The 27802-nt window shown below is 40.4% G+C and overlaps 2 protein-coding genes across 2 annotated transcripts in view; both read right to left on the reverse strand.

The window, feature by feature from the left end:
- Positions 1-212: 212 nt before the first annotated feature.
- LOC136778201 (uncharacterized) lies at positions 213-2113 on the reverse strand. The gene is made up of 6 exons (XM_066734875.1): positions 1979-2113; positions 1629-1921; positions 1362-1442; positions 880-1286; positions 411-795; positions 213-342 (listed from the first exon to the last, which is right to left on the reverse strand). The coding sequence occupies exons 1-6, from the start codon at positions 2111-2113 to the stop codon at positions 213-215; spliced, it is 1431 nt and encodes a 476-aa protein (XP_066590972.1).
- Positions 2114-7029: 4916 nt separating this feature from the next.
- LOC136778940 (AP-1 complex subunit sigma-2-like) overlaps positions 7030-27802 on the reverse strand; it is a 55039-nt gene continuing 34266 nt past the window's right edge. Inside the window, exon 5 of the mRNA XM_066736564.1 lies at positions 7030-7246. Coding sequence (XP_066592661.1) covers positions 7202-7246 — 45 coding nt within the window. The 3' untranslated portion in view covers positions 7030-7201. The remainder of the gene's footprint in view (positions 7247-27802) is intronic.

Below are 27802 nucleotides of genomic sequence, written 5' to 3' on the forward strand. Positions count from 1 at the left end.
ATAAATTAATTCATACTGTGATGAATTCAAAGACTGAAGATGATTAAAAATAAGTTTTGTTTATTTCTTTTCTTAACATATGATAACTGTTTGCTTAATTACAGCTAAACCTTTTTATATAATGTTATTACTTCTTTAAGTTTATAAAAATTTAAAAGATGCATATATAATACAATATGATACTCTTATTAAAATCTGTGTTATAAATTAAATTAAACATTTCCATTTGTTATAGCATTGTATTGCCATGGAACTGCGCCAATCGTGTTAAAATATATGATAAATTTATCTCTTACATCTCTTGCTTCACCAGACGAATGATTTCCCCCTTGTCTACCAAGACTAATTAATATGCTGTTTAAAATTTCACAATTTTCCTGTCTGTAGTTTAAAGGCACCTATGACTCTACCTTTTCTCAATAAGTAAATTGTGTAGTAAAACACATGCATAAGATATTATCTCTACCTTTTCTACGGAAAGTAGAATTGGATTTAAAAGTATTCTGAATCTATTTACCAAAATACCAAAAGCATTTTCTACTACTCTTCTCGCTCTGCTTAGCCTATTATTAAAAATACGTTTCTCTGGAAATAAATTAGATTCAGGATATGGTTTCATTAAGCTTACATGTAAACCGAATTCATTATCAGCGATTATTACATAAGGTAACTTCATGTTAAAACCGGGCAATTTTTTTTCCTCTGGTAATTGTAAGGAATTATTTCTGAGCTTTAGCCCTAATGGACTTTGGCGAAACACTGATGAGTCGTGAAGACGACCATTTTTACCAATGTCTGCAAATATGAATTTATAACTCGCATCTACTAGTCCTAACAGTACAATGCTGTTTGTTCCTTTATAATTTCTATATCTCGAACCTTCGAAACGTGGAGGGCGGAAAGAAATATGTTTCCCATCTAAGGCGCCTATACATAGAGGGAACTGCCATAAACTTTGAAATTTATCACTTATTACTTTCCAATCATCAGGTTGCTGTGGGAATGGTATCACCTTATATTCAAGTACTTTTATTATTGCATTCAGCGTATCAGGAATAAGTTTTGACAGGGTATTGGGAGCTATTCTCGTGGAGAATGCAAGATCTTGGTAAGTGCTACCGGTTGCTAAAAATCGGAGGGTAACTCCTAAGCGCATTCGTGGAGAAATAGCCTGTCTCATTACGGTATCTTGTTTACAAATTAACGAAGTTATTTGAGTTAATAACCGTTCCATAGCTTCTTCTCCCATACGTATGTAATTTTGAAAAGCTTGTGGATCTTCCGGACTAAAATAAATTTATAAATGATAAAAACACTTATAATAAATAATAGAAGAAATAACTTTCAGATGCTGAACAAACCTGAGCTCTTTAAATAACATTGTAAGCACTCCATTGCCACTATTTCTTTTTTGTAACCAATGTCGACTCCATAAACGTCGCCTATTTTTATTTCATTTTAATTTTTTAAGAATGAGTAAAATCAGATTTACGCATAAATTTCGACGTCTTGCTAAAATAGTAGATATTTCCATATTTGAATAGAAAATGAGATAAAAGCAGCGGTGGGTATTCAGATGGCAGAAAGTCACTTTTGGACAAACGATATTTTCGCAGAAAAATGCTAACTTCAAATCGGCCGGGTAAATTAAATCGCATTTCTGCCATCTTACTGAATCCCCATCGACGCAGTAGCCACTAGCCAGCATATTTGCCATCAGATCAGTGTGCCCGTGTGAAGTCAAACTACCAACATAGCCTGCAAGACTTTCAGCTTGTTCATGAGCACGGCAACCAATAATAGATCCAGCAAGAGATTCAGCAATGAATCCAGCATCGTGTGATTCCAGCTTAAGACCGAGCTCTGACCCAGTTGAGCATTCCGTATCCAGGAGCTCTCCGGATACATTCCTGACTCGATCCTACGCAGGAGTTCTCCGAGCACATCCTGGCGCAGGAGTTCTCCGCGTCATCTATGCCTCTCCTCCGCCCGATCTCATGCTAACGGCTGCGTCCAGGAGTTCTCCGGACCAACGGCCATTTTCTTTCAGGAAATAATGACCTTTTTTATTTGCAGCTCCCCGATAACCACCATATTGGCTTCCCGGGCCCATCCTTGTGGCTATCGACCGCCGCGCCGCCTATCCGAGCCCTTCCGTGTGGCTACCGAGCGAAGCGCCGCCAGCGGGCGAATTCTGTACCTGCGACTTAGCGACCGGCACACATACGAACACACCTGCAGCGGCAGTACACAAACAACACAACACAAATAGGTTAAGATTATGATGTAAAAACATTGTAAATATTTGTTTTCTTTTATTTTAGTCAAATAAATGCTTTTGTTAAGTAAACATTAAAATTGTCCAAATCTATTTTGATCCTTCTCGGTCAATCGAACCGAACGGTTTTTGCGGCGACTAACCTCGCTAGTAAAACACGTTACAAATCAATATAAGAATATAGATCTTATAGCTTTTCTACATACTTTGAGTCTAATATTTATACTTGGAAAGAAGGATTAAATCAAATTATATAAAGAAATGGGTTTACCAAATTCTTAAAATTTATGTTTTATTAATGTTTATATATATATAGCTTATGTTTCAATATAAACATTGGAAAAATATTAAATTTTATTTCCTACGATTTTTACTTTAAGCCTTAATTTATGAAGAAAATTTATTGTAAGTTTTTTTTGTGATTTCTAAATATTAATTTAAAAAATATTTATGACATTTATTATATTTACTTTTTCAGTAAGCCTCTACCGACGCCTATCACGGTCGTCATTAAGTTAACGAGAGAATTCGGTAGCGACCGAGAGACATTTTTAACGACAATTACCGAAAATGTGTTACAGAATCGCTCTAAGCGATACCTCTCAGTAACTCGATTCAACTACCGAAAGTTGTCGGTAACTACTAACTGAATCCATATAGACGGAAGTTACAGAATTGATCTTTTCGTTACTGCAAGTGACAACTATCGGTAGTTAGCGATACCGATAATCGTCGCTAGGAAGTTACAGAATCCCACTACAGCCTTCTCGGATTTCATCATTCCGAATGCTACAATCAACTAACACGAATCTCTTATATGCCGCCATTACAAACCCACCCTGTATATGTATGCCGTAACAAATAATCTAACTCATTTCTGCACTTTGAAAATATTGGAAGAGCGAGGAAGAGACTAACCTAATTAACGATGAAAGATCATTTGTTGTACCTCAATTTTCATTACTGAATTAGTACCTACATTATTTTAATTCGATTTGGTGTGGTTTTTCTTGTTATCCTTCGAGGCTGATATTAAGCGTGCAATTTAAAAATCTTAATAATCACAAAATTACATATTTTCCGTAAAATGTACCTAAGGAAGAATAGTGATAACGGGATCCCTCAAGCCCTCTGTAGCCAACATTACGGAACGAAAAACGAGAGAGAATTGTCCAGCGCTATTTTTCGACCGATTTCAATGTCTTTTGGCTTGTTGGAATCGTTAGGACTCGCACAGTGTCATAAATAAAGCCGTATTTTCCAAAAAACGTAAAAAAATATAATTGTTTAAAAATTTGCATTAATAATATTTAAACGCAAAACAAATTGAAAAATCGGGCTTCTTTATGACGAGGTGCCAGACCTAACGATTCCAACAAGCCCAAAAACATTGAAATCGGTTGAGAAATAGAGCCGTACCATTGTCCCGCGTTTCTGAGGTGGACGAAAAGCAAAAATTGTTAGGAAGAAAGCGAGGCTTCCTCCCCTCTCGCGGCTCACGCTAACGTGTTCCCCCACTCCAGCATCGAAACTTACTACGAAGCTTTCCTCTCATATTTACGCTATTCTCCTATCTGTAGCTATACATATATAAATACGGCTAAAATAATGTTGAGAACATTTCATTTCGCCGATATAATGAAATTGCTAAAAAAGCAATTATCATTTTGAAATAAAATTGTAGAAAAGGAGACTTCGTAATGCTTGACATATAAGACATACGGCGAAACGCGGGACAATGGTTGTAACGAAATTCCCCGTTACGTATGCAAGATACCGAATAAAAAGTATGAAAGCTACCGAACAGTGGATATTATTAATCCCTACGTTACCGACTCGTGAGATAGGCTCACGAGTGGATTATAGCTAACGTCAAGGATAGACCCTGTTGACAGGCAGAGGCCCGGATGAAAAGACCGGCGCTCCAGTAAACGATGTCCAGGTTGTCCTGAGAAGTAAGGCAGGGCCATGCCAGACAACCTAGGCAACCTGAGATAAGGAGAAGCGGCCTCGGGGAGTCCTAAAGGAATGACAGTGTCTATAAGTCCCCACGAGGAGGGGAAATAGAACATCGAGTCTGGCTTGAACGCTGGTTACGCGCGTCAAGCAGGCTGCGCGAATGTCGTGTGCAGACTGCCATAGCAGGGCAGTCGGAACGCGACCATGGGACTGTGCTGATGTGTCCGTGCGTGCTGGTGAGCGCGTGACGCGGCACTCAGACAGCCATGGGTCGGTTCGCGTACGTGAGGCGTGTGCTATAGGCCAGCCTGCACGTACGTCACGACTGGATACCGGCCAATGCATAGTGGGTTGTGCAGGGGCGTAGTTAGCCCGTTGGAATGTGTCCCGGTGCCCTCCGTAATCCCATAGGCTTGCGCTATGGCTGGACGGGCAGCGAACATTGCCTCCGTGGTGGTCCGCTCCTGGCAGGCTCTATGCGTGGCAAATGATACCGCATGTTCCCGCACTCCTCACCACCCCCTGGGTGTGGGTGATGAGGGATGAATGTATGCCCCTCAGCAGGTAGGTCTGCGAGGCTCGGACTTCCGTAAGGGACCCCCCCCCCCCCTCTCTCCACCACCTAGCATACTGAGCGACCCTGGCTACCGCTACCGTCCATGTGCATGGCCGCAGGGCTGTATAAGATGCATAGAGAATGGGGTCGAAGGACCCAATTGATAACGTAGGGTTGTTGGCCACCCAACTGACCAACTGGCGCCTTGATACCGATAGAAATGGACGGGCGAAGGTAATGGGAAAACCCGTAGTGTGAGTGGCCCCTCACAATGACGGGAATATCCGTTACATGGTACAGTCGTATTTTTCAACAGAATTTGATGAGAGTAGTCATAACTAAAGCCATTTTTCATGTAGATTGTCCTAAAGAGCTCGCATTTTCGATAAAGCTTATAGTTTTTCAGCTATGAACGATTGCAGTTGCACGGCACACAAATACATATTTCCTCTCTCGCTTAGATCAGCTGTTGCACATGTTCATCTTCAATCGTTCATAACTGGAAAACTATAAGCTTTATCGAAAATGCGAGCTCTTTAGGACAATCTACATGAAGAATGGCTTTAGCTATAACTAGTCTCATGAAATTCTATTGAGAAATACGCCTGTACCATTGTCCCGTGTTTTGCCGTAATTTCAGGTCTTCAAGCGTCACTGACTCGTTCATTCTGCTATTTATTTTGAGCAAAGTAAAAATGCACCAACAACTTAGGTGGCATCATTGAATAGAGCGTGAAAAGGGGAGACGCTTTTATAATATTTTCATAATTTTGCAACGCTTCTTTTGGTCATTATAACGCAAACTGTAACAAGATGCGTACTCGGATTAAATAAAGTTGGCTTCCCCTCTCTCCTCTGCAGTTTGTTGCCTTGTTCTTCAGCGTATGTACACCAGCATAGTAGGCCTACATACATACGGGTGCGACTGTGTTAGTGATTCGTGGAGTGTACTGTAAACAAACACACATAGCGTTTACCATGTATGTACGTGGGTCTTATTTTCAATCGCGAAATTGCCCTTCTAAATTTATTGCATTGCACCTTCTACGACAAGCTTCATAAGATTAAGAAATACTCATAGCAGCATGTACATTATCGAGAGCTTTTAATGTAATTTTTCAATGTGCAATCGTACTTTTATTTGTTCCGAAATAAATAGCAGAATGAACCAGTCAGTGACGCTTGAAGACCTGAAATTACGGCAAAACGCGGGACAGTGGTACAGGCGTATTTCTCAATAGAATTTCATGAGACTAGTCATAACTAAAGCCATTCTTCATGTAGATTGTCCTAAAGAGGTCGAATTTTCGATAAAGCTTATAGTTTTCCAGTTATGAGCGATTGAAGATGGACGTGCGCAACAGCTGATCTAAGCGAGAGAGGAAATATGTATTTGTGCGACGTGCAACTTCAATCGTTCATAGCTGAAAAACTATAAGCTTTATCGAAAATGCGAGCTCTTTAGGACTATCTACATAAAGAATGGCTTTAATTATTACTAGTCTCATCAAATTCTGTTGAAAAATACGACTGTACCATTGTCCCGTGTTTCGCCGTATACCCTATATTTCAAGCATTACGCAATCTCCTTTTCTACAATTTTATTTCAAAATGATAATTGCATTTTTAGCAATTTCAATATATCGGCAAGATGAAATTTTCTCAACATTATTTTAGCAGTATTTATATATGTATAGCTACAGATAGGGAAATAGCGTAAATATAAGAGGAAAGCTTCCCAGTAAGGTTCGATGCTAGAGTAGGGGAACACGTTAGCGTGAGCCGCGAGAGGGGAGGAAGCCTAGCTTCCTTCCTAAAAATTTTGGCTTTTCGTCCACCTCAGAAACGCGGGACAATGGAACGGCTCTATTTCTCAACCGATTTCAATGTTTTTGGGCTTGTTGGAATCGTTAGGTCTGGCATCTCGTCATAAAGAAGCCCGATTTTTCAATTTTTTTTGCGTTTAAATATTATTAATGCAAATTTTTATACAATTTTATTTTTTTTACGTTTTTTGGGAAGTACGGCTTTATTTATGATACGGCGCGAGTCCTAACGATTCCAACAAGCCGAAAAACATTGAAATCGGTCGAAAAATAGCGCTGGACAATTCTCTCTCGTTTTTCGTTCCGTAATGTTGGCTACAGAGGGCTTGAGGGATCCCGTTAAGATTGATCCACGAGTACTTACCATGCTTAAGGAAGTACGGAATTATTGAAACATCCATATATATTATCAGATGAAACAAATATTTATATTTGAAATAACATAAGTACTTTTCATAAGCATTCTGAGATTGATGCATTTAAATCGGATATTCCATTGCATTATTCAGCAGTTGTTTTTCTTCTGTTGCTCATCATGTGGTCATCCACTTTTCGTATGAAGAAGACGTAACAGCACAGTGTCTATAAGAACCCTATATCCCGGAGAGCACCTTCCACAGCTTCATCCTTCCATAAACAAATAAATACAAACTAATCTTTATAAACCAATATTTTCATTTCATTTGTTTTACAACTAACAGTAAATTTAAATACTAAAATACAGCAAAACATAGGGTCTTTCTCTAATAGCGGAATAAGGAAATTTACGCACTTCACGTTACTTAACACTAGTATTCGCGTGTGAATGGGTATCTTTTATTTTCTTTAACTTAGTATTGAATGTACTGATCGATATTAGTTAAGAAAAAATGATACTTATAATGTAAATGAAGGTTCTAAAACTAAAAGTATTAAAAATTAGCGATTTATTGTATCATACAATGTGATAGTAAAAAATAGCATAATCCAATAAGTCCAAGCCCGTATGCTGCCGTTAGAGAAAGGCTCTATATGATCAGAATCAAACACATTCTTCACTACTAAATATATGCACTACAGAAATACAAATATTAAAAAATAATAGCAAATTCAACATCTTTAAACGATTTTTAAAAAGCAATAGTTTGACAAAAAAAAGAGAATAGCAAAAGCTGATCAAAACTTCAACACTCTAGTATTCGGATCTTATGCTCAATTTTTATTGTATCAGCAGCTTTTAAGGGCGGAGCTTACCCGTGCAAATATTATTTTCAGATACACCCGTTTTGTTAGTTTTAATTTATTTAGCCTTACGAAACTTCTTATGCATTGTAATGTGGTAAATATCTTTAGACGATAATCCATTAGTTTATGGTGGCACGATCAATGACACGCCTATTTACGCATGTCTGATTTCTAATTATATTGCTACTGCATTATTCTCAAATTAGTTTGAGGAACATAAAAGCAAATAATATAATTTATATCTATAAACTATAACTATGTATGGAAACAGATATAAAATAAATGATAAACAAATCTTATTCAGTAAAATAATAATTGCTTTAAGTCGACCTCTTTTTTTAAAAAGTGCATAAGAAACAGGGTGCTTAGATTTGGCGAATTATCGCCATTTTGGCTATCGGGCGTCTACCATCGACGCTGTATATACAGGGTTAGCCAGATTAAACGTCTTAGATCATGGATATAAAATGCTGTTTAATTTTGTAATTATAAGAGATATCATATTTTGTTATAAGCCCTTTTTGAACGCAAGACAAAAGACACTTCAAAAAGGTCTTATAGCAATAATTGCTATCTTTTATAGTTACGAAGTTAAACAGCTTTTTATCTCCAATGACCGGTAGAAATAGCGTCCCTTGATGCGTTTAGGAACCGCGTTTTAGGATCCTTCACTGTATACTCTACTCTGCTAGGCGGAGATAGGGGATTGGAACGCAATAACTATAGTAGTTCGTCTATCTCGCTTTAAATGCGTGAGTGCGAGAGAGAGAGCTTTATACGGCATAGCGGTGGAAGCCAGGCGTCCCAAGGCTTATTTCTATCTGTGCCATTGCCTAGGGCTATCTCTCTCGCTCGGTAAAGATCATTCGTCCGTCCTTGTTTAGATCAGTTCTATGCCAATGGATACTCTCTAAGGAAGATTTTCTCAGGCGACACCATTGAAGACTGCGATTACAGCGGGGATTTTCAAATAATGTGCACGTGTCGCTGTCAAACGTTAGTATTAAAAATTATTGTCACTTACAGCGTTTGGTGCAATTAACATTATAAGTCTAGATTATATGATATTCTGTAATTCATATATATATATATATATCGGAGAACACTAGAATTTTTTCAACCGCCGCCCGAACACCTCCGTCCCTTCGTGCTCCCACCGTGAAAACTGTCACCCAACTTACTCCGCATCATACTTCCGCCCTCCCTTCCACGTCTTGTTTATTTACTATCCTACTTTACATTACTAACTCCGATTTGTTTACATCTCGTTGAACCTAACGCTCACTCGTTCTTCTCAACATATTACTGCTATCTCCACCATAGCCCAACTACTTCCCACTATATTCCCCCAACCAATCACTTCTCAACCTATCATCTCCGACATATATATATACATAGTTTATATTTAAATATAAAAATTGGAAAAGAATCAAATTTTATTTCCTTCGATTTTTACTGTAAGCCTTAATTTATGAAGAAAATTTATTGTAAGTATTTTTTGTGATTTCTAAATATTAATTTAAAAAATATTTATGACATTTATTATATTTACTTTTTTAGTAAGCCTCTACCGACGCCTATCACGGTCGTCATTAAGTTAACGAGAGAATTCGGTAGCGACCGAGAGACATTTTTAACGACAATTACCGAAAATGTTGTATTACAGAATCGCTCTAAGCGATACCTCTCAGTAACTCGATTCAACTACCGAAAGTTGTCAGTAACTACTAACTGAATCCATATACATGGATCGCCAGATAAAGTGGATCAGGCGAAAATGAGTCTAAAATCGCGATGGCGGACAATCGGTATATGATTGGTTGATTAGACAGAGAGGGAGAACAAGACGAATAAATGAATCGCTGTTACCCTCCCTCTGTCACTCCTATTGCCCTTCTTTCCCCCGCTGAATTCATTTGTCTCTTAAAGAGACAGAACTGGAAAAAGGAGAGAGAGAGAAACAATGTACTTCTCACTTCTTTCTCTTGCTCTCTCATACACACGCTCATTTATTATGCTTTTTATCAACACAGCCCAAAGTCGGACTCATTCAGCAGTGCTGATAATAAACGAATATACTGTATTATTTTTAATTAAATCATTTCATATTTGCCATCTTTTCCGCACCACCTTGCGGTAGATAGCTAGGCGCATTTTTTTTTTTTGAAGTGGTATCCCCGGCAGGCCTAATCCACTATCATAGTTTAACGCGGCAATTGCTCAAAGTTTCTCCCTCTTACTTCAATGCAGCGCTGGGCTCTTCGGCAAATATCCTGGGTTGCACGATGCACCATTTCTGACGTGAGTGTGCTGAAGGCCGCAACTATTGCTTCACGTACCTCCGCTTCTGTACCCTCGCGTCGATGTTCCACTAGATTCTTTATGTGCCCCCACAAAAAGAAGTCTAGTGGATTTAAATCTGGTGATCGTGCTGGCCAATTGATAGGCCCACCCCTGCCGATCCACCTGTCCGGAAATTGCTGGTCCAACCGCATGCGTGCTAGCACATGGTAGTGCGCAGGAGCTCCGTCGTGCTGAAAGATAATTTCTTGCCGAATGTCGAGAGGCAAGTCTTCCAGCAGCAGCGGTAAGATCTCCTCAATAAACGTTGCATAAGCGTGTCCATCGAGTCTGCTCGGAAAAAATATTGGTCCGATCTACGAAACAATACAAAAGATTTATTATATTTGTAATTGCAAATTTAATATTGTGATAATTTAATGCTTCAAACATACATAGATTAAACTTACAACTTTGTCTCCTATCAGCCCCGCCCAAACATTGATACTCCACTTATACTGGAAGGCGCCGATCCTCATACCATGGGGGTTTTCTGTAGCCCAATGAATCGAGTTTCTACTATTAAATACACCATTTGGTGTAAAAGTCGATTCATCGGACCACAGAATTCGCTGGGTGAAGCGATTATCGCGCCTGTATTGGGCCAGAAATCCTAATTGACAAACAATAAAAGGATAAAAATAATATGAATTTATGTTGAAATTTAAGCTTAGGCTAAAACTTTGGCGATCATCTTACCTTCACAGAAGCAAACTCTCGGCAGATAGTCTCTGGGCAACAATTGATGTACCCGCTGCAAATGATAGGAATGATAACCGTGTTTACGCAAAATGCGTCGTACGGTAGTGGCACTGTTTCCGCACTCCGCTGAAAGTCGAGCGACACATATTTGCGGATTCTCGTCCACCCTTTGAAGCACCGCTTGGATGTTTTCGGAGCGCATTGGTCGCAATCTTTTGCTCAAATTCACCGATCCACTTCCCATGAACCGTCTCACAACTCTCAAAATTACGTTGTAATTTGGGTGACGCCGTAGAGGATACTTTTCTCTGTATAATCTTGCGGCCTCCCGCGCATTTTCCTTTGCTTCACCATAAGCCAACACCATGTTGCAATATTCCAATTGGCTATAACCCATGACTTTCTCTTAACGTTTAACACGTGCTCACGATCTACCACAAACGCGATGAAAAGATGTTCTTTTGTTTTTCCAACGTTTCAATTCTTAACATATTTTCATCGCGTTTGTGGTAGATCGTGAGCACGTGTTAAACGTTAAGAGAAAGTCATGGGTTATAGCCAATTGGAATATTGCAACATGGTGTTGGCTTATGGTGAAGCAAAGGAAAATGCGCGGGAGGCCGCAAGATTATACAGAGAAAAGTATCCTCTACGGCGTCACCCAAATTACAACGTAATTTTGAGAGTTGTGAGACGGTTCATGGGAAGTGGATCGGTGAATTTGAGCAAAAGATTGCGACCAATGCGCTCCGAAAACATCCAAGCGGTGCTTCAAAGGGTGGACGAGAATCCGCAAATATGTGTCGCTCGACTTTCAGCGGAGTGCGGAAACAGTGCCACTACCGTACGACGCATTTTGCGTAAACACGGTTATCATTCCTATCATTTGCAGCGGGTACATCAATTGTTGCCCAGAGACTATCTGCCGAGAGTTTGCTTCTGTGAAGGTAAGATGATCGCCAAAGTTTTAGCCTAAGCTTAAATTTCAACATAAATTCATATTATTTTTATCCTTTTATTGTTTGTCAATTAGGATTTCTGGCCCAATACAGGCGCGATAATCGCTTCACCCAGCGAATTCTGTGGTCCGATGAATCGACTTTTACACCAAATGGTGTATTTAATAGTAGAAACTCGATTCATTGGGCTACAGAAAACCCCCATGGTATGAGGATCGGCGCCTTCCAGTATAAGTGGAGTATCAATGTTTGGGCGGGGCTGATAGGAGACAAAGTTGTAAGTTTAATCTATGTATGTTTGAAGCATTAAATTATCACAATATTAAATTTGCAATTACAAATATAATAAATCTTTTGTATTGTTTCGTAGATCGGACCAATATTTTTTCCGAGCAGACTCGATGGACACGCTTATGCAACGTTTATTGAGGAGATCTTACCGCTGCTGCTGGAAGACTTGCCTCTCGACATTCGGCAAGAAATTATCTTTCAGCACGACGGAGCTCCTGCGCACTACCATGTGCTAGCACGCATGCGGTTGGACCAGCAATTTCCGGACAGGTGGATCGGCAGGGGTGGGCCTATCAATTGGCCAGCACGATCACCAGATTTAAATCCACTAGACTTCTTTTTGTGGGGGCACATAAAGAATCTAGTGGAACATCGACGCGAGGGTACAGAAGCGGAGGTACGTGAAGCAATAGTTGCGGCCTTCAGCACACTCACGTCGGACATGGTGCATCGTGCAACCCAGGATATTTGCCGAAGAGCCCAGCGCTGCATTGAAGTAAGAGGGAGAAACTTTGAGCAATTGCCGCGTTAAACTATGATAGTGGATTAGGCCTGCCGGGGATACCACTTCAAAAAAAAAACGCGCCTAGCTATCTACCGCAAGGTGGTGCGGAAAAGATGGCAAATATGAAATGATTTAATTAAAAATAATACAGTATATTCGTTTATTATCAGCACTGCTGAATGAGTCCGACTTTGGGCTGTGTTGATAAAAAGCATAATAAATGAGCGTGTGTATGAGAGAGCAAGAGAAAGAAGTGAGAAGTACATTGTTTCTCTCTCTCTCCTTTTTCCAGTTCTGTCTCTTTAAGAGACAAATGAATTCAGCGGGGGAAAGAAGGGCAATAGGAGTGACAGAGGGAGGGTAACAGCGATTCATTTATTCGTCTTGTTCTCCCTCTCTGTCTAATCAACCAATCATATACCGATTGTCCGCCATCGCGATTTTAGACTCATTTTCGCCTGATCCACTTTATCTGGCGGTCCCTGTAGACGGAAGTTACAGAATTGATCTTTTCGTTACTGCAAGTGACAACTATCGATAGTTAGCGATACCGACAATCATCGCTGGGAAGTTACAAAATCCCAGCATTGATCGGATCGGGCTCACGGGAGCCTTTGATCCATCTAGTAATTTTTTTTCGACGTTGCATTTCTGTGGCTAGGTTGGATTCTGATCTGGATCGAATCACGAACGTAAACGTCCTTAATATTTTAAAACTACACCATACAAAATGCGCTGCATTGATTAGAAACGTTATAGGTGCTTCATATTTGAAAGATAATGTAACCTTAGTAAGCAACTAAAAATATTGTAGCATAATTGACGAGTCCACCAATAGAAGTGTGAACAAATACTTAGCTATTTGCATCGTTATTTCAATGGCACAAAAATTACCATCCATTTTCTTGATTTAATTGAGGTAGAAAGGCTACATTAGATGAGCTGTATGAATCTCTAAAAAAGTATTTTGTTAAAATAAATTTGCCCGCACAAAATATATTGGCATTAGGTACTGATGGAAGTGCTATAATTTATATAGCAAAAGCCATTCGGTATATACATTAGTGAGAAATGACAATCAAGATTTATATCTTCTTAACCCATTAACGCCCAATCGACCAAATCTGGACTTTTACTTACAGAGTCAGGATTTGTTAGTAAAAATGTGATGTTAAGTTGTTTATTAGGGTAAAAATATGCCCTCTTTACAATTATAAAGTCATTTTTAAAGTTCAATCCTTACAAGAGCAGCAGCAAAAGTCGAAGTTCCAAAAATGAGGAAAAAGGCATTTTCCCACCAAAACGTGTCGATTGGTCATAGCAACAAGTTATTTTGTACTAAGAGCCCTTATTATTTATTTTTTAGAGGTTGGAAAATCATGATATAATGAGTTGCACGTGATGCAAAAAATTTCGATGTTTTTATGGTAACAATAAGCAAAAAGTAATGTCATATTTTTAGCTTCGTCAAATATATTACGGGAATAATCATATAAATTAAAATTGTTTTAGATTATGATACCGCGAAAAATACGTTGGGCATGTGTTTATCGCAGTTATCACAATAACTGGTTGTTCGTTTGTTACAATTGTCTACAGAATATTTTCGTCTCGACAATAAAATTTTTAGATTTATGAACATTTGTGTTGTGACGCTGATTGAAACATTTAATATAAAAATTGTTGGAAATTGTACTGCGCATATGTAACATCCTTTTCCCTTGGGAGCACATATTATAGCTATAACGCTCCTCATGAGATAGTGGAGAGGGGGGCAACCTCATGCGCGTTAACTCAACGCGCACCCCCACTCCGATGGTCAGGGAGTCCAGCCCTAGGTTAAGAACGTAGCGACTAATTTCAATTAATTCATTCAATATACTTCTTTTAACAAGGTCATACCTTTATTCTAATCGATTTGTTACTTTTCCTTTTGTCTTACTTGTATATCGTAGCATAGTTATCATTTCGCATTTAATTGTAATCAATATTCGTATTTCCAATAATTATAGTATTTTAATATTCTCCAAGTAAAATCAGTGTGCTTTATTTTCTCCGCATTTTCCACTTCCCATCGATCTAGAAGAGGCGCATCCAGACGAACAGGTAAAACAATCTCAGCATCATTCCACACCGCGAACGAATCGAATCGCGACCGGTCCCGGGCAAACTAGTCCAACGTATAGTGCCCGAAACGGATTATTCACGAACGAGCCGAGCTTACATATAGAAATCCGTCCACGCGAACCGGGACGTTACAAAATTGGTGTCAGAAGTGGGATTCCGCGATTCGATAATCAATTAAATAATAAGCGAAACCATGTCGAATGGTAAAGGCTTGACTCAGGTCCATTTTGACCAGTTACAAGCAGAATTAGTAAATAGTAACCATAGGATTAGAGAATTAGAGTCGGAATTGGAGAAGAGAAAGAGCGGGCTGTCGCAAGACGAGGTCGAACTGTTGCGAAGCGAAAGACAGAGCAGGGATAAAAGGATACGGGAACTAGAAAATAGGCTTGAAGTGTTAACCGCAGAGCGAGGAAATCCCGAAGAAATGGAAGGACTTCGGGCGAAAATTGACAGGCTAGAGAAGGAAATCGGGGAAAAGGATAGGCGGGAGGAAGATCAGGAAGCTACTATAAGCAGACTCAGAACTCTCATTGTACAGAACGACCGTGAGCGCGCCGCCGAGTATAACGGAGATAGGGGCGACAGAATAGATAGAGAAAGAACGCCTTTTAGTGTAAACTCCCAGGATCCGTATTTGAGCCCGTACAAAGCTATCAAGCTCGTAACTCCCTTCGATGGGAAAAGCAGCGCACTTCGAAAACACTTGATGAGTTGCCGACGTATCAAGGCACAGGTCGCCCCCGAAATGCACGGAGCTTTCGTGGAATTGTTGGCGAACGATCTACAGGGAGCGGCGGGAAAGGTTACGTTAGGAACTCGATTTGACTCGTACGAAGAGTATGAGTATCACCTTAAAAGGCTGTTCGGCATAAACAAGTCGGTGAATCGGTGCTTAGGAGAATTAAGTATCATGAAACAACAACCTCGTGAAAATCTATTCGACTATATAGGCCGCTTTAAATTAATCTCCACCGCGCTAATAGAAGGGGTAGAAGACGAATGGCAGGGCTCGCCACCGGTAGGCATTACGCGGAAACACGAAGACGATATCTTAAAGTCATTCGTTGACGGCCTACGGGACGATTTACATTTGAGAGTACGAATGTCCCGCTACAGAGATTTAAAGGAAGCAATTTCCAACGCCGTAGAGATAGACCGTGATTTACAATCAGGAAAAGGATCGGGAAACGCCGATCAACGGCAAACCGCAACACCCCCTCAGACCGGGAGGAATAACCAGAACCCTTCACCACCTGAGGCTCGGGAAATATGTCGTTACTGTAAAAATCAGGGCCACGATATATCGGTCTGTAGGAAGCTCGCCTATAGAAAAGCCACGCAAGGTCTCAACCCCCATACCGTCCCTTTTACGCCTAATCCGTCGAGTAATCCGACTAATCATAATAATAGGCCGAACCTCGCAAACCAGAATAACCAAGCATGGAATGATTCTAATAACCCGCGATATAACCCCCACACCCTTCCACGGGAAACAACCGGCAATACCCTGTGCGGTTCATGCAATCGGACCAACCAATCCTCGAAACAAACCAAAGCCTAATAAACGAGTACCAACACCCCCCACAACCATCAGAACGATACCCGAATGAAAACGTTCACAACTACGCGAACAATTATAATAACGAGCCTCAACCTGGTCATTTTTTAGACCAAGATCTGCCAGAACTCCCGCCGAATCAGAATTAAAAATTGCCACTATTAGATTAAACCGCAATAAGCACCGTAGTGTCGAATGCATAAGAAATTCACTAACAAACACGACGGAGTTTCTATTAGACACGGGGGCCCAGGTGAACGTTATAAAACTCCATAAGGTACCGGATCATGCACTCGATAATTCCGAAATCTTATCATTGACAGGAATCACGGAGGGAAAATTAGTCACTCTAGGCTCGGTTAAATTAAACCTATTCGGAACATCTGCCAAGTTTCACGTAGTTCCAGACTCTTTCCCTATTAAACATGATGGAATCCTCGGGGACGAATTCTTTGCACACAATGAGGCGCAAATCAACTACGATAGAAAATGCTTGAAGATGAACGGCATTACTATACCGTTTAAGATTCCAGAATTAATCTCGCTGCCTGCTAGGACATGTAGCCCCTTTAAATCTCGAATAGGCAACCCGGAAATAAAGAAGGGATGGGTCCCCAAGATTAATCTTCTCCAAGGGTTATACGTGGGAGAAGCTTTAGTTACTAACACTAATGGGTATGCCCATGTCGCTGCCCTCAATATTAACGAAGACGAGGTGATGACCGAAGTTCCTACTGTGGAGCTTCTCGAATACTACGGGGTGACTAGCAAAGCACCACCGTCCTCTGATTTTTCTAAATCCATTAAAGACGATGTGTTGGCTGAAGTTCCTACTATGGAGTTTCTCGAATATTACGGGGTGACAAACAAATCACCACCGTCCGCTGAGTTTCCTAAGGCCATTGAGCTTTCCAAATCCTCTGAATTCTCCGAATCTACCGCATTTTCTAAATCCACTGAACCCACCGAATCTCCAGAGTTTCGGAATATTAATCAAATTAGTAGTAATAAAGAATTAGGATTAGAATTAGATTTAGAGGGGTTAAATATCGAAGAAAAGGAGTATATTATAGATTTAGTCGCGAAGCATATAGAAAATTTCAAAATACCAGGGAGACAATTGGGACCCGCCAGTACAGCTAAATGCTCTCTCGATACCATCGATGAAATTCCTGTCCACACTAAACAATACAGATTTCCCCCCGTTCATAAAACCGAAATTAACCGGCAAGTACAAGAGCTATTAGACCAGGATATAATTGAACCCTCCTTTTCCCCTTACAACTCTCCGGTATGGATTGTACCGAAGAAAGCAGACGGGGACGGTAATAAACGCTGGCGGATGGTTATAGACTTCCGTCATTTAAATGAAAAAACAATCGCTGACAAATATCCTTTGCCCAATATCACAGAAATCTTAGATCAACTAGGGGAGGCCAAATACATTACAATATTAGATTTAGCATCAGGATTCCATCAAATCGAAATGTCCGGGAGAGATGCACATAAAACCGCATTCTCTACCCCTTATGGACACTATCAATTCAAACGAATGCCTTTTGGGTTGAAAAACGCGCCTGCTATTTTCCAACGCGTTATGGATTCGGTATTGACAGGGTTACAGGGGACAGAGTTGTTCGATTATATGGACGACATCGTTATTTATGCCAGAACCCTCGAAGAGCACACGGTAAAGTTCGAGAGGTTGATGAAAAGACTGGGAGACGCCAATCTCAAATTACAGCCTGAGAAATGCAGCTTCCTGAGGAAAGAAGTAGTATATTTAGGGCACGTCATTAGCGAAGACGGAGTTAGGGCAGACCCGAAGAAAATAGGGGCCCTTCAGACTTTTCCCTTACCTAAAAACCCCAAGAATATAAAACAATTCCTGGGACTCGTAGGCTATTACCGACGATTTATCCCCGGGTTTTCTAAAGTCGCAAAACCCTTGACGGACCTACTACAAAAGGCGAAACCTTTCGTTTGGACTCATTTGCAGCAAAAGGCGTTCGAAACGTTGCGGGACGCCCTGTGTACGGCTCCGATACTCCAGTACCCGAATTCGACAAGCCTTTCATAATCACAACAGATGCATCGGGTTACGCGATAGGCGCGGTGTTGAGCCAAGGAGACGTAGGCAAAGATCTGCCGATTTCATATGCGTCGCGGGTACTAAGCAAAACCGAGGCGAAATATTCCACCATAGAAAAAGAATGTTTAGCCATCTATTACGCCATTTCCACCTTTCGACATTACATTTACGGGCATAAATTCACGGTGATCACCGACCATAAGCCGCTGGTGTGGCTCAAAAACGCAAAAGGTAAATCGTCCAGACTTTGGAATTGGTGGCTGAAGATCTCTGATTTCGACTTTGAAATAAAACATAAGCCCGGAAAAATTAACGACAACGCAGACGCCCTCTCAAGAAACCCTCCAGAATATGTCCTTTTCAGTCGCGTTATTTATTACCCCGACTGCAATAAACCTCAGCTATGCGGACCCTCCGTTAGCCTCTTTACGGACCAAGAGACAGAAACTGATACGCACTGTTTAGACTACGAGGAACCTGAGCCGATAAACATACTGGACAAAGCCGAAATCTATGCTCTCCATGAAGACCCCAGTGGCGACGAACTGACCGACGACGAAATAATAGACGATATAAATGACACCGTGCAATCCACTACACCCGAAAACAACGACTCGCCTAAGTTTGCTGAAACACGCGACTGCCTGACAAACCGACGCGATAACATCGTTATTTTTACTGATTGCGAAGGAGAACCCGTTGACAAAGGCGCTCTGAAATTGCGTGAAGAGAACCTTTTGCCCTCTTATCAAGAACTGACACTAACTGAGGCCCATATAATTTATCAAAATCAAAAGGTCCTTGTAACTCTTCCAATAAAAAGGGAACACAAAGATTTACTCACCGACGAAGATTTAAATCTAGCTTTGTTATCATTACTGCAAGTACAAGACACTTTCAAATTTAAGACCATATGCCTAGCTAAAACAGAATCCATAGATGACATTCCTTGGAAACGAATTGTAAATCTACTAAAACGAATTTTTATTGGCAGAGAGATCACCTTTATAGTCTGTAAGCAATTAGTAATAACCCCAGATAAGCAAGCACGGAAAACCTTAATTAAAGAATATCACGAGTCTAGCTCAGGAGGGCACAAGGGTATCTCGAAAACGTACAACAGAATGCGGCCTTACTACCATTGGAATTCCATGAAAAGGGATATCCAGGAGTTCATTCAGAATTGCCGGGGCTGTCAACTCCGCAAATTAATTCGAATAAAAACCAAGCAACCGATGGTCTTAACGGACACACCGGGAGCTTCGTTCGATAAAATAGCTTTAGACATAGTAGGACCGTTACCCGAGACCCTTAAGGGCAATAAATACATCCTAACAATGCAGGACCTTTTGACGAAATTCCTAATTGCAGTACCCCTACCTGCGGCCAATAGTATCGAAACGGCACAAGGATTACTGAAAAGGTGTATCTGTGTATTTGGAGCACCAAAAGCTTTATTAACGGATCAAGGGTCAAATTTCCTATCTAGCATTATGAAAAGCGTAGCGAAAAAGTTCAACATCAAACAATTCCGGACTACGGCCTATCATCCACAGTCAAACGGGTCGTTGGAAAGGTCCCACCATGTATTAGTAGAATATTTAAAGGCTTACGTTAACACTAGTTACACTGACTGGGATGAGTGGCTCGAGACCGCCACGTTCTCGTATAACACTAGCGTACATGAGAGTACCCAGTTCACACCCCATGAATTGATATTCGGTAGAATCGCCAGGATTCCGGCATCGGACCCGCCGTTAGAAGAGTCTACTGAACATACGTATGTCGAATACGTTACAGAACTATTCCATCGTGTAAATAATGCTCAAGCTCTGGCTAGAGAAAATTTGCAGAAATCGAAAGAAAGAAATAAAAGATATTACGACGCGCGCGTAAAACCTGTCACATTCAGGGAAGGGGACTGGGTATACGTGGTAAAGGAACCTAGAGTTGGGAAATTCGCGAATCAATATGAAGGACCCTTCGAAATCCTAGAGACTCTTCCTAACAATAATCTTAAGATTAGATATAAGAATAAAATGCGTATTATACATAACGATAAAGCTAGACTAAGTAAGGACGTTCCTGGATTGCAGGACGCAGCATGTACGTCTCATCCCCCCACTTCTTCCTCATCTTAACATTCGCACGTCTCTGCGCTGGGCTGATTGGTTATGACTGCCGAGGGCCCCATCTAAATGTTACCACCATCAGCTTGTTAGATGTAGAAGACTGCAATATAAAAAACATCCAAACCGAAACCACTCCTACCTATATCCAAGTCCTCCAAATCGCTGATTATCAACCCATCGAGATCATACAATGTTTGGTCCATTATTCAAGAACCGTAAAGTACTGTGGAATGCACTCACACACCTCTGAAGTGCACAACGGGTTTGTCTCTTACATCAAGGAAATTAACGAACAGCAATGCCGCACCATGCACTCTACCGGTTTTTTCTACTTCAATGATCGTATAGTAATATCAGACTTGAAACCAAACTCTACCACCTCCAAGCCAGTCACAGCCGCAGGGAGGATAGATAACGATGGAAAATGCATTGGAACATATTACGCAGATACCTACGGCTCTTGGGACAATGTAATCGTCCAAGGGTCATTGGAAATCACTCTGAAGTCGGGAATAAGCATATTGCGAACACCTACAGGAAAGATCAATTTACCCTCAGGCACCGTATGCCACGCTGGAGACTTAGAATGTATGGATGTACAGGACGGAAACACGTACTGGCAGTTAACTCCTTCCAGCACCTGCGACTTCTCTGGGTATGACGTCCTATATGAAGGCAAAGCCCAGAAGATTCAAGAAATTGGATCAACAAACGCACCCGAGGTCTTCTCCGTTATCTCTAATGACATCACTTTCGTCCTGACTCGCACGACTAGCCTGAAGATATGTGGATTCGAGTTATATCGCACGGAACACCCTAAATTATTCGTATTGGAAACCCAAGCAGGAAATACTTTCCCAAAATCCAGGGACATGTCAGTTGAAAACATGGACCTATTCACTTACATAAATTCGAAGTTTATATACGTAGAAAGACATATCCGCAACCAGGTAAATTCATTATATACGGATATCATCAGGCAAAAGTGTGATATGGAGCGTCAACTGTTGGAGATCACATTGTCGACCGCTGCCTCTAACCCCACCGATTTCGCGTACACACTTATGAAAGGACCGGGATACACTGCGGATCCAGCAGGGGAAGTAATCTACGTTATAAAATGCATCCCTGTGCGAGTGGAGATTCGGGAGACATTGGAGTGTTTCCTAGAACTCCCAGTGACCTACCTCAACGAATCGTACTTCGTGGCCCCCCGATCAAGGATTTTAAAAAGGTATGGCACTAAGAGAGATTGTTCCAGCGTCTTACCAACACGCCATTTGACTGAACATGGATGGGTGCGCCTGTTACCAAAAGCTCTGGATGTAAGCTCTCCCGAAAAATTGAAACCGAAAACTCGACTTACCTGGAAATATCTATCACCTGGGAATCTTGCCACTTCCGGTATATACAGCCAGAATGATATTGACCGATTGCGAGACCACATCATGTTCTCGGCCGAAAGACCGGCCCTGACCAATAATGTCATCAGAAGCTTCTCAGGACGACCATCCATGGAAGAGGGCATATCAATTCACCATTTATTAGACGAAACGGCACTGGAAAAAATTACCCAAACCACCATGGGAAAAATCTGGATGGGGATGACCACTTTCGGGACCACTAGTGCCGGGCTATTGGGAATATACATGGTATACGTCGTGATAAAGATGACCCTTGATACCCTGTTGCATGGTTACGCCTTGCACGCAGCCTATGGATGGGGAATTCACCTAGTGGGGGCATGTTGGAACTCGCTAACCAACTTGCTGTTGCACCAAGCTGTTGCGAGGAGACGGAATCCTGAACCCGGGGCCAGAAGGAGAGACAACGAAGCGGAGAGAATCGAAGAGGCAGCTCCCGAAGGATCACGCTCCAACACCGAACCGACATTGTATCCTACTTTACATAGATCACAAAGGTCCTTGGACCTCCGCAGGGACGATCTCGATGGGCAAAATAGCGCCCAAAACCCCTATCCTCCCAGTGCACCGAATAATCATAGTTCGACATTCCTAGACCTCACTAGAGCTTAATCATGTCATACTAACGACTGCTGACATTACTAACCACCCTTTATTTCAGTTTCCCTTCCAGATTTCTATAATTTTCCATCGCAGTACAATCATGGACAACGAGCAATTCTACATCAAAGGGGCAGCCAAGGTGTACTGCACGAGGGGAGCCCGCATTGTATTGGACGGAGACACTGCCAGCCCGGGGCTGATTTGTCACCGGTGCTTCGATAACAAGGATCCGGAGACGAAGCAACTATACCACGCGCGGGAATACATACAAATTTCGAGAGCCACCCCTACAGAGAAGATAAAGTGCTTCGAATGCAAAGGGAAGATATACACCAGCTACCCCCGATGCCCGAGTTGCCTCATGTGTTTCATAGTAGACAATTGGTGCAATAACTGTATGGTTCAAGACCCTCAATACAGTTTCCACAAGGTCTGCAACATATGCGAGGCATACATAGACGATCCTAGGGATGAATGTCCCCACTGCGTCAAATTCATCCTGGAAAGCCGTACTAGGCGACTCAGGGCAGAAGAAGATGCTCAGGCCCAAACCTCAGGAAATCAGCTTTAATTCCCTAAATAGAGTAAAGCCCTTCTGGCTAACAATGGGCTTCCTGACCCCATTAGCATAAAAGAATTCGTCCAATTCTTTTATTTTTCTCAGGGGGGGAGGTGTAACATCCTTTTCCCTTGGGAGCACATATTATAGCTATAACGCTCCTCATGAGATAGTGGAGAGGGGGGCAACCTCATGCGCGTTAACTCAACGCGCACCCCCACTCCGATGGTCAGGGAGTCCAGCCCTAGGTTAAGAACGTAGCGACTAATTTCAATTAATTCATTCAATATACTTCTTTTAACAAGGTCATACCTTTATTCTAATCGATTTGTTACTTTTCCTTTTGTCTTACTTGTATATCGTAGCATAGTTATCATTTCGCATTTAATTGTAATCAATATTCGTATTTCCAATAATTATAGTATTTTAATATTCTCCAAGTAAAATCAGTGTGCTTTATTTTCTCCGCATTTTCCACTTCCCATCGATCTAGAAGAGGCGCATCCAGACGAACAGGTAAAACAATCTCAGCATCATTCCACACCGCGAACGAATCGAATCGCGACCGGTCCCGGGCAAACTAGTCCAACGTATAGTGCCCGAAACGGATTATTCACGAACGAGCCGAGCTTACATATAGAAATCCGTCCACGCGAACCGGGACGTTACACATAATCGTCACATAACTGCGCTTAGCGCCATCTATATATGTCGCGGCGTCTTCTCCATCTTGTCTTACCTTTGTACTTAACGTAAAATATATAACGCACAATTATCTACTATAATCTGCGTATTTATTCATTTAAAATCTTTATAAGTGATAGAATACAACAGGGTATGGGCCAAGAATTTTCCGTGGATAAATATTTTTTGATTATACACAAGTTTTGAAGTATAATCAAATTTACGTGCTCATGAATTTTTTGAAGGTTATACACATGGTGTAAGGAAAATTTTCTGATTCTATTCATCACTACTGCAGCACAACTCAAGTAAATAAATTAACCATGGCTACTACACAAGAGTCAAATCATAATACATCAAGTACTACGGGCAATTGCATGACGAATATACCTACAGTGGATCCCAAACTAGAAGGTATGTCAAATTATTCATCATGGAAATTCATTATGAAAATGCCTCTCACAGGCCTAGACTTGTGGGATTGTGTTGATCCTGAAACAACTCATGTTGATACTAAAAAAGATAAAAAAGTGCTAGCTGCAATTTGCCTAAATGTGAAAAATAGTTGTTATGTACATATCCAAAATGTCAGTACGGCACGAGAAGCATGGGAAAATCTTTCTGCGGCTTATGAATATAGAGGGCTAGTTAGAATGCTAGGACTAATGAGAACCTTATTAAAAATTGACTATACTAATTTTAAAAATATGGAGGAATATATTTCAGAGGTTCTCATGTTAGAACAAAAATTGGCAGACATAGGCAGTGCAATAGAAGATGAACTATTTGCAGTCATCCTCCTAGCTGGTTTACCCTCTCAATTCAAGCCAATGGTTATGGCTCTCGAAAATTCTGGGTTAAAATTAAGCAGTGATTTGGTTAAAAATAAATTACTGCAGGAAGGAATCAAGACCCAGGTAGAAGAACAAACTACAGATATGACATTTACGGCGAATACAAACAATTCTAGAATACAATCGTGGTACAAAGTGTAACGTTGCGTTCCCGCAGCGTTACAATAGCTGCCATCTAGCGCTTTGCTAATCTCAAGCGCTAGATAGGCGGATCGCGTGCGAACTAGGGAGTTATCAACCGATAAGTATTGATCTGGGATCGATAACTTGTCGGCTCCCTAGTGTCGGGCGATGGGTGTAGCGGGGCAGCGGCGGGACAGGTGCAGTGTCTTACCTGCTCCCGCGAACTGCCCCGACACACGAAGTTTGGAGGTTTATAGGAACAGAGTTCGGAGGAAATTCCCGCCGCCGGAATAAGCCGCAGCAAGGCAGCAGCCACCGCAGCGAACAATATAAAGTGCAAACGAAAGTGCAACGACTGCCACCTTGCCGCGAATCCATACCAGACAGCGGAGACTTCCAGCCCTTCGGGCCTGTGTCAAGGGCTAGAATGAAGGGCGAGAAAAGGAAAGAGAGAGAGAGAGCAGAGAGAAAGAAGAGAGCCAGCCCTTGAAAGCTAAAGTAAGGGTGATTATTCGTTTCGTGTTACAGTCCTGTGACGTCCCAGGGTGTGCTAGGGCTCTAGGGCTCGTAGCCAGCGTTGCCAAGTCCGCCATGTTGGAAGATACTACGCTGTATAGTTTGTTGGCGAGAATTGACTATACCACGCAATATGTATAGTAAGTGTGATTCATAGACAAGAAACGAAGTATAGTGTTTTAGGTATAATAAGCTCTCAGTGCTTTCGGACTACTTCTGACAGCATTTCACGGATTTCAGCAATACCACGTTATAGGTAGTGAATTATTGTGATTGGTCCATTTGGAATAGCGGTGATAAATTGTATAAAATGGCTAGCAACCAAACTTTTGAAATGATATTTTCGAAATTCAATTATATTAAATGTTCTTGTTAAACGTACATCACTATTTCATCTGATATTAATAAATTATGCGGTATATTATACAAACATGACATTAAAAGATTTTAATAGTATATATTATAGGAATATTTCTGACCAATGATTCAACTAAAATTTGAAATAAATTTTAAAAAGATATTATATATATAGATTAAACATTAAATTTATCTTTATTATAACTATAAAATAATCGCATAGTGCACATTTTTTTTGTTACAGGTAGCTGGTAAAAAATTATACATATTATACATATGCTACTTAAGAATATGGCATATTTGACAATAATTAATATTTGATAAAAAAACATGTAGAATTTGATTTCTATTGTAATTGTTTTATTTATACTAGAAAATGATGTTTTATAAAATCTCACGCACAATTTTTATTATTTTTTAGTAATAATAAGAAAGAGAAATCAAAGTTAAAATCAAGAAACTTCACAATGTCTTGCGTTAGTTATACATAAGCAAAACATCCACAAAATATCTGTTCGAAATCGTTACAATAACTATATATGTTTAAAGTAATAGATGTGTCCGATTGATTGAAGGATTAAATTAAATTAAATAAAATTAACAGATGTCCAAAGGTACGTCATGACTATATATATACATATAAAAATCAAATAAATACATATATATATATATATATATATATATAGGTGTAGTAGGTTAGGCCAAAATAAAAATACCGTTGTTATCTTGGTAATGCTAAGTATCATAATTACAATTATAAGTTATTTAATTATAATAGTACGTTCGCGTTCCATTAAATAAAAAAAGTAAGCTAAATTTCACAAGGGGATCATATTTATTTCCAAAAGAAAAATTACAATCTTAAATTAATTGAAAGATACGTGTCTTTAAAATTAATTTTAATCTTTTACCTACTTCTATCTCTAAGTATATGTATATTGGTTGCCTTGAGACAAATAATGGAAAAGTCATGGATAGTGAAATGGGTAAAGTATCAAACAGCTACGGGTAAGTTTTAACTGTTCCAGGTTCGAGTCCCGTCAAAGGTTAAGAATTTTTTATTCAAAAATACAAGTCATTTGATGCTGAGGTATATCTAAGAAAGATTAGAAAGGCTTATTTGTAGAAGAAAAAATATAATATTTAATCTTTTCGATTATATAATTTTGCTTCTCTTTCAACCACGTCACAAACAGCCATAAGATATGTATGTATTAGTATCCAAATGTATATCTATGAGTGGTGTGACATCACATACGTCATATCACCTTTACTTCTGCTCCTTTGCTTTGTGGTCACATTACTGTTTTAGTTCCTCTAAAAATCAGGTACTAGGTGTGGTGGCGCTCTGAAACGTGTCTCCCTCTCTCCAAGTGGGAGCTAGACCCCCCTGTAGTACCTTTGGGGTAGAACATCCTTAAAATTGATTTATCTCAGCAATGATGCTTTTCCGGACCTCATAGTATAAGACTTTTCTACTTAGTTTAGTCCCAAAAATATGTGGTTAAAATTAAAAACATCATTGATGTTACACTCTGTATATATATACAGGGTCTCCGGTTAACTATTGCCAAACCGGGATATTCGGATAGAGGATGAAATTCTGTGTAAAAAAACTCAAAACACTTTTAGGCTAGCACCCAGTACTGGTAACTCGTGGGAAATCCCTCTCCCCACCACGTCGACCAAGCTGGCACACACACATGCATCCGTCATCCATGAGATCTTTGCACTCCTAGCGGAGAAAAAAAAACGAACTATTAGATGCCCACTTGCACTCCTAGCGGAGAAAAACGAACTACTAGGTACCCACACTGCCATTTGGCATATCTGTCTCTTTCGGCTACTTTCGCTAGACGTCGGTTCACTCCGGGTGCAAGCGAGAGCGGTATAGTTTCATCGGTCCTCTCTTTCTAATTATTACTTCTTGGTTACTCGGATTCTCTCTCAACTTTCGTTTAAAATCCTTTTCGCTCATCTGTTCCGCTAGAGTAGGATAGCGCGAGTATTGCTCTCTCTCTCTCTCTCTCTCTCTCTCCTATCTCCTATCTCTCCCAATGCGTTGCGTATCTGTCAGCGGATTAAAATTCTGTCAATATAAACATAAGGTTATAATATAACATTGTACTA

Source organism: Prorops nasuta, unplaced genomic scaffold, assembly GCF_024137725.1.
Source record: "Prorops nasuta isolate Cenicafe-Biocafe unplaced genomic scaffold, Cenicafe_Pnas_1.2 PNAS00001, whole genome shotgun sequence".
NCBI classification, from domain to species: domain Eukaryota; kingdom Metazoa; phylum Arthropoda; class Insecta; order Hymenoptera; family Bethylidae; genus Prorops; species Prorops nasuta.

Excerpts from the sequence above, each read along its gene's own strand:
- LOC136778201 (XM_066734875.1), bottom strand. The coding sequence starts at position 2,113 with ATGGGCCCGGGAAGCCAATATGGTGGTTATCGGGGAGCTGCAAATAAA. Across the intron at positions 1,287-1,361 it reads ATGTTATTTAAAGAGCTCAG|TCCGGAAGATCCACAAGCTT; the intron begins GTTTGTTCAGCA and ends AATTTATTTTAG. Across the intron at positions 343-410 it reads AATTTACTTATTGAGAAAAG|TCTTGGTAGACAAGGGGGAA; the intron begins GTAGAGTCATAG and ends CATATTAATTAG.